The following is a 6,754-nucleotide window of genomic DNA, read 5'->3' on the forward strand; positions in this document are numbered from 1 at the left end:
TGTAGCCTGAGAGAAATCTGGTCAAGTACATAAACAAGTTGTCACGCTCTCCACTTGACAGCTGCCTTCCTGTGACCTAGCCTGACGGTGGTGGACACGAAGCTGCAGCCACACTGCCCCACCAACTCACCGGAGGCCCGTTCTCATCCCACCATAACCCGGATACTTTACCCGAACGGACCAGTACTGAGCCGCCGCCTTTCACTTCCCCCGCGACTGGTACCACCGAGATCCTGACAACGCTGCGTCATGACGCAACACGCACGCAGTAAACCCCACCTCTCGCTTCGATTGGCCACGACACGGACCAATCGGTATCCTCATCTTCCAGGTCCGCCTTCGGAGTATTGAACCAATCGACGATCAGCCGGAATGCGGACCTCTGCGGGGGCTCCGATGAAGATCCTGAACTGTCGCCATCTGCTGGTGGGAAGCCGCCTGTGCTGCCCTGACACCTAAGGCAAAGCAGCTGATGCAGCAAGCTTGTGCCTGGGGTGAAGAATAGAATGCATCAGGATAATGGCATATGATGTCTTTTCTCTGGGGTGGGGGTGTCCAGAACTAGAGGTCAAAAGTTTAAGGTGGGAGGTGGAAGATTTAAAAGGAACCTAAGGGGCAACGTTTTCATGCAGAGGGTGGTGCGTGTGTGAAATGATCTGCCAGAGGAGCGGTGGAGGCTGGAATAGTTACAATATTTAAATGGCATCTGGATGGGTATATGAATAGGAAGTGTTCAGTGGGAGGTGGGCCAAGCACTGGCAGATGGGACTACATTGATTTGGGATATTTGGTCATCATGGACAAGTTGGACCAAAGGGTCTATTTCAATACTGTACATCTCTTTGACTCAATGACTCTAAGTCAAGCATCCAAATTTGCTGACGACACAAAATTGGGCAGCATTTTAGACACTGCTGGTGCCAGTAGAAAATTTACAACAAGATATTGATAGATTAAGTAAATGGGCAAAAATGTAGCAGATGGATTTTCATATTAGCAAGTGTGAGGTGGTCCACTTTAGACCAAAAAAGGGTTAGATCAAGGTATTTTTTAGAAGGCATAAAGTTAAATACAGCAGATGTCCAACAAAATTTGGGGATTCGGGTGCACAGTTCTTTAAAATGCCGCAAACTGGTATAGAAAATAGTCAAGAAGGCTAATGGAATGCTGGCCTTCATATCCAAAAGGGCTGGAATATAGGGTTGGTGATGTTATGCTACAGTTAATCAAAACCTTAATTAGATCCCATTTAGAGTACAAGAGTGTGGTGCTGGAAAAGCACAGCAGGTCAGGCAGCTGATGAAGGGCTTATGCCCGAAACATCAATTCTCCTGCTCCTCGGATGCTGCCTGACCCGCTGTGCTTTTCCAGCACCACACCCTGGATTCTGATCTCCAGCATCTACATTCCTCATTTTCTCCCCATTTAGCGTACTGTGAGTACACTTGGCACCACACCTTAGGAAGGATGTTCTGGCCCTAGAGAAAGTTTAATGTAAGTTTACAAGAATGATAACTGGACTTCAGAGAACCAGTCCCATCTTCTGCATTTGTCCTAAGTCACTCTAAATCTTTCCTATTCATGTACCTATCCAAATCTTGCAGTGCATTCAATATTATTATCAAACCTTGCTGTGAACAGGCTTATTTCATACAGCAAACAAATATTCCTTCAATATTTGCTAAATTTCAAGAAAAACTTTCCAAAACCATTTTATTTTTAATTATGAAACATTGGCAACCTTATTATTAATGCAGATTTGAATAAATTTTGGAAAAGTGATTTTAAAAACTGCATAGCTCAACCAGTTCATCCTGTTCCAACTCCAGTTCCCTAACGCAGTTTGTGAGGAGATGGAGTTGGGTGCACATCTTGCAGGCAAAGTCAGCAGAGACACGAGTGGTGACCCCAATTGCAATGCCCACCATCCCCTCTGCTCTGAATTGCCAAGAAAGATTGAGTAATAAAAAAAATCTCCTTTATTCAAATAGTTTGGATGGAGCAGTTTTTGTCAGATGTCTCCAGGAAAGAACCAGGAAAGAACCTTGACTCAATGTGTAGATAGGTGGACGAGAGGGGAGGCCATATTAGATTTGGTGCTTGGCAACATAGCAGGCCAGGTATCAGATCTCTCAGTGGGAGAGCATTTTGGTGATAGTCCTCACAACTCCCTTATCTTTACTATCATCATGGCGAGGGATAGGAGTAGACGGTATGGGAAAGTATTTAATTGGAGGACGGGGATTTACAATGCTATTATGCAGGAACTGGGGCACCTAAATTGGGAATAGATGTTCTCAGGGAAATGCATGACAGAAATATGGAGGTTGTTTAGGGAACATTTGCTGATAGTGGTGGATAGGTTTGTCCCACTGAGTCAAGGAAGGAATGGTAGGGTGAAGGAACCTTGGGTGACAAGTGGTATAGAACATCTAGTCAAGAGGAAGAAGGAATCTTTTTTAAGGTTGTGGAGACAATGATCAGACAGAGCTCTAGAGGGTTACAAGGTGGCCAGGAAAGAACTGAAGAGTGGACTTAGGAGAACTAGAAGGGGGCATAAAAAAGCTTTAGTGTGTTGGATTAAGGAAAACCCTAAGGCATTCTACACTTACGTGAGGAACAAGAAGATGACCAGAGTGAAGGTACGGCTGATCAAGGATAGTGGAGGGAACTTGTGCCTGCAGTCGGAGGAGGTAGGTGAAGGATCCTCATGAATACTATGCTTCAGTTTTCACTACTGAGAGACACTTGACGTTTGTGAGAACAGCATGAAACAGATGATATGCTTGAACAGGTTGATGTTAAGAAGGAGGATGTGGTGTAAAGGGGGTTCCAAGATTGCAGCGATCTGATAGGTCTGCTGTACTGGGTTCTGCATTAAAATCCAAGTAAGGTGGACTTTCAACTCCCTTCACTTGTCATCCACAAGAAAAATAGATAAAACAAAGTAATACAAAATAGTTAGAACCTTTTAAATTTTGATTCTAACATTCTGGGAACAAGATGAAAATGAATAAAGGAAAGGGAGCGAGAGGATTGCAGCAGGCAGGGCACTCCCCTACAGTGCCGGGCATATCCGTGGCCATAGCCCTGACTCCCGTGGTAGCGTCTTTGAACCTGTTGGGGCAGCAGAATCTAGTCTCGGAGTTTTACAAACTCCGAGAGAAAATCAATTTGGCGCTGGAACCGATCTCTGTCATGCTACAAAAGTATGAGCAGAAGATCTGAATGCTGGATCGATGCGCTGAGGCAGTCGAACAAAGGACTCCCGCGTTGGAGACTGCGGTTCAGAATTCAGTGGGGCAGATCCTAACACTGGATGGCCAGGTTCAGGCCCTGCTGAACCAGGTCGACGACCTTGAGAATCGAGTTCGAAAGAGAAACTTACGGACAATTGGGGTCCCAGAACGTGAAGAAGGCGAGGGCCAGGTCTGCTTCCTGGAGCAGTGGCTCCCACATCCTCTGGGGTTGGGAGTCAAGTCAGGCCGGGTGTGTGTGGAGCGGGCCCACCAGATTGCAACGCGTAGGCCCAGGTCAGATCCACACCCCCACCCAGTCCCAGGGCGATTCCAGTATTATAAAAAGAAGCAACTGATAATGGAAGCCTCCAGAAAGTTGGGAAAAGACTCACAGGCTCTGGTGTAAAAAAGGTTCAAAAATTTTTTCAAGACTTCTCTGGGGCTATAATCAAGAAGAGGAAATGTTTTGATGAAGTCAAGAAGAAATTGAGAGATTTGAATATCCAATACTCTGTGAGGTACCCAACAGTACTGCACTTCAACCATGGAGGGTCTGTTCACAATTTTGATTCGGCAGAGAAAGCAAGGGATTTTTTTGGACTCTGAAATAAATGGTCTGGGTCAGGGATTAAAAAAAAGGCTATGGACAATGGCATTACCGTTCCTTTCATGGTTGTTGGTCCTGCAGACAGGGCATTGCTTTGATGTAAAATTCCCTTTTTTTCCTCTCTTTTAGTAATTTTTTGTTATTTCTTTGTTTCCTCTGGGTGAGGGTTGGTTATTTCTTTTACGGAAGACAAATGGCTTTGATGTATGGAGGGGATGGAATGAGCATCCACTTTTAACTCTCACATGTGTAAACAATAGGTTTTCTTTGTCTCTGTATTGCTTGGGTTTGGGGTGCGGCAATGACTGGAAGGAATCAGGATGGTTGTAAGGTTTGGGACGAATGCCCACTATGGGTGAGGGGGGAAATCTCCAGCTATTTGTTGTTTACATGTTTGTTAATTTAAGAGTAGTGGTTAGTTTTTTAGTTTTGGTAGTATCTGTAGTGTTTTTTAGATTTTATAAATTCAGTGTTTTCTCCACTTGGCACACCATGAGTAAGCTTCTTCCTCTCGGGGGGGCTGCAGGCCACTCTGGGCGGTCATGACTAGTGGTTCATTTAAATGGTGCACCTGGAACATAAAGGGGAGCCATTCCCCGATCAAAAGAAAGAAGGTGCTCTCAAACCTCAGAAAGGAGAGGGTTGGCATCGCCCTGTTGCAGGAAACACACTTGAATGACAAGGAACATTTGAAGTTACAGCAGGGAGGATTTGGTAGGGTATTCTTCTCCTCTTTTAATTCTAAAAGCAGTGGAGTGGCCATACTAGTACGGAGGATGGAATCTCCCATTCCAAATAATACAACAAATTAAGGATGAGCATTGCAGGGTTCATCATCCTCAAGGGAAAGAGTATGGCATACTAAATATCTATTGCCCCCCAACGTACCCCCTTAAATTCTTAATTGACACTGTCTCAAATTAATGGCTCTTGGGGTGCATCATACGATTATAGGGGAAGACTTCAACCGTCTCATGAATCCTGAGGTAGACAGAATGCCATAGAGTCTCTTGGGTATCTTCCTGCAATTCAGACAGCAAGTGGACTTGTGTTGGGAGTTGGGGCTGGTGGATATGTGACGATGTCTCCACCCTAATGGTAGGGATTTTACCTTTTATTCCAACCTGCACAAGTGCACGTGAGAATTGATATGTTTTTTGTTCCATCAATCTGTTTTGATTCAATGCTATCCTGCAGGATTGGGAACATAGTCATTTCGGACCATGCAGCAGTGTACTTGGATGTCAAGATCAGGAGGAGTGGAATAGACACACGGCACTGGTGCATGGATCCAGTTCTTTTGAAAGATGGCAAATTTATAGAGTGCTCTTCACAAAGGAGTTTGGGATCTTCTGGGACATCAACTCGGGTACAGCAAGTAACCCATCTGTGCTTTGGGAGACCACCAAGACCACCAAGACATATTTAAGGGGTTTAATTATTTCATACTCAGCAACTAGGAAAAGGCAGAGAGGAGAAAAATAACAGATGCTGGAAGCCCGGCTGAAAGCAGCCGAATCGGCATATTATGATTGACCATGTGTGGTTAAGTTACAGCGGGTCAAAGATCTCCAGGCTGCTCTGAACTCAGTACTTACCCAGGCAGCAGAGAGGGAGGTCTTCCTTGCAAAGCAAGGGGTATTGGATTATGAGGATAAGCCAGCTGGATATCTGGCATATCTGGCTAGGAAGAAAAGTGCCCCACAGTCCATCGTGTCTATTAGGGAGAGAACGGGTACTATCACTCGCAAGTCGAGAAAGATCAATGCCATATTCAGGAAATCCTATGCAGAGTTATACTGGTTGAAGGGTTGTGAGGATGGAATAGCAAGAATGGAATCCTTTTTTGAGAATCTGGACCTCCCAGGTATAAATGCAAAACAAGCCTCCCTTTTGAATGCACCCTTAACAATACAAGAGATACAAGAGGCAGTAAGGCAGCTCCAAAGTGGCAAAGCACCCAGCCTGGACGAGTTCCTGAATGAATTCTACAAGGAGTTCATAAACATGTTGGCGAGCCAATATTGAGTATGTACATCATTCATACAGCCATGATTGCCTCCTGTCCTCTCTTAGGGAGGCCAATATCTCTCTTATTCTAAAGAAGAAGATCGTGAGGACTCTGCTTCATATAGACCTATCTTGCTGCTGAATGTAGATTTTAAAATCCTGTCTAAAACACTAGCCCTGAGATTGAAGAAGGTACTACCCACTATCATAAAGGAAGACCAGATAGGTTTTACCAAGAGTTGTAGCTCTTCCAATAATGTCAGAAGGGTGTTGAATACAGTGCAATTATGCCAGCAGAGGTCAACTCCGGGCTTGGTGGTCTTCTTAGATGCGGAAAAAGTGTTTGATTGGGTGGAATGACTGTATCTTTTTGGTGTCCTGGAATGTTTTGGCCTTGTGGGGGCTTTTGCTAGGTGGATGACAGTATTGTATAATGAGCCCAAGGCAGCAGTCCTTACGACTGACATAAAATCAGACAATTTTAGCATCGGGAGGCAGTCAACAGGTGTATCCTCTCTTGCTGCTACTATTTACCTTAGTAATTGAACCGTTGGCAGAGGCTATTCAGAAGGACTCTGAAATTCTGGTGCCAAAGTTAGGATTGGGAGAGCACAAAATTACTCTCTATGCCGGTGATGTTCTTCTCTTTTTGACTAACCTGGAAAAGTCTGTACCTCAGCTAATACAAAAGATTAAGTTATTCAGCACTTTCTCAGGTTATAAAATTAATTTTACAAAATCGGTAGCCATGCCCGTGGGAGGCTTGGTGGGGTGCCTGAGTTGGAGGATGGAACACAATTTCCTTTCCGGTGGTCACAAAAAGGTTTTCTTTACTTGGATATTTGTATTACCCCTGTTTTCCACCAGCTGTACAGAGCTAACTTTGTGCAATTGTTTG

General features: G+C 44.6%; 1 protein-coding gene across 3 annotated transcripts in view; it reads right to left on the bottom strand.

The window, feature by feature from the left end:
- trappc11 (trafficking protein particle complex subunit 11) overlaps window positions 1-498 on the bottom strand; it is an 84,718-nt gene extending 84,220 nt beyond the window's left edge. Inside the window, exon 1 of one of the 3 annotated variants that reach the window (XM_043705315.2) lies at window positions 280-498. In XM_043705315.2, coding sequence (XP_043561250.2) covers window positions 280-324 — 45 coding nt within the window. In that variant the 5' untranslated portion in view covers window positions 325-498. Of the gene's footprint in view, window positions 1-171 lie in introns of all 3 variants that reach the window. The other 2 variants (XM_043705329.2, XM_043705319.2) reach the window with 2 other exon arrangements.
- Window positions 499-6,754: the final 6,256 nt, after the last annotated feature.

Source organism: Chiloscyllium plagiosum, unplaced genomic scaffold (genome assembly GCF_037043375.1).
Source record: "Chiloscyllium plagiosum isolate Xiang-an unplaced genomic scaffold, Cpla_swu_hap1 HiC_scaffold_2, whole genome shotgun sequence".
In the NCBI taxonomy this organism is placed as follows: Eukaryota; Metazoa; Chordata; class Chondrichthyes; order Orectolobiformes; family Hemiscylliidae; genus Chiloscyllium; species Chiloscyllium plagiosum.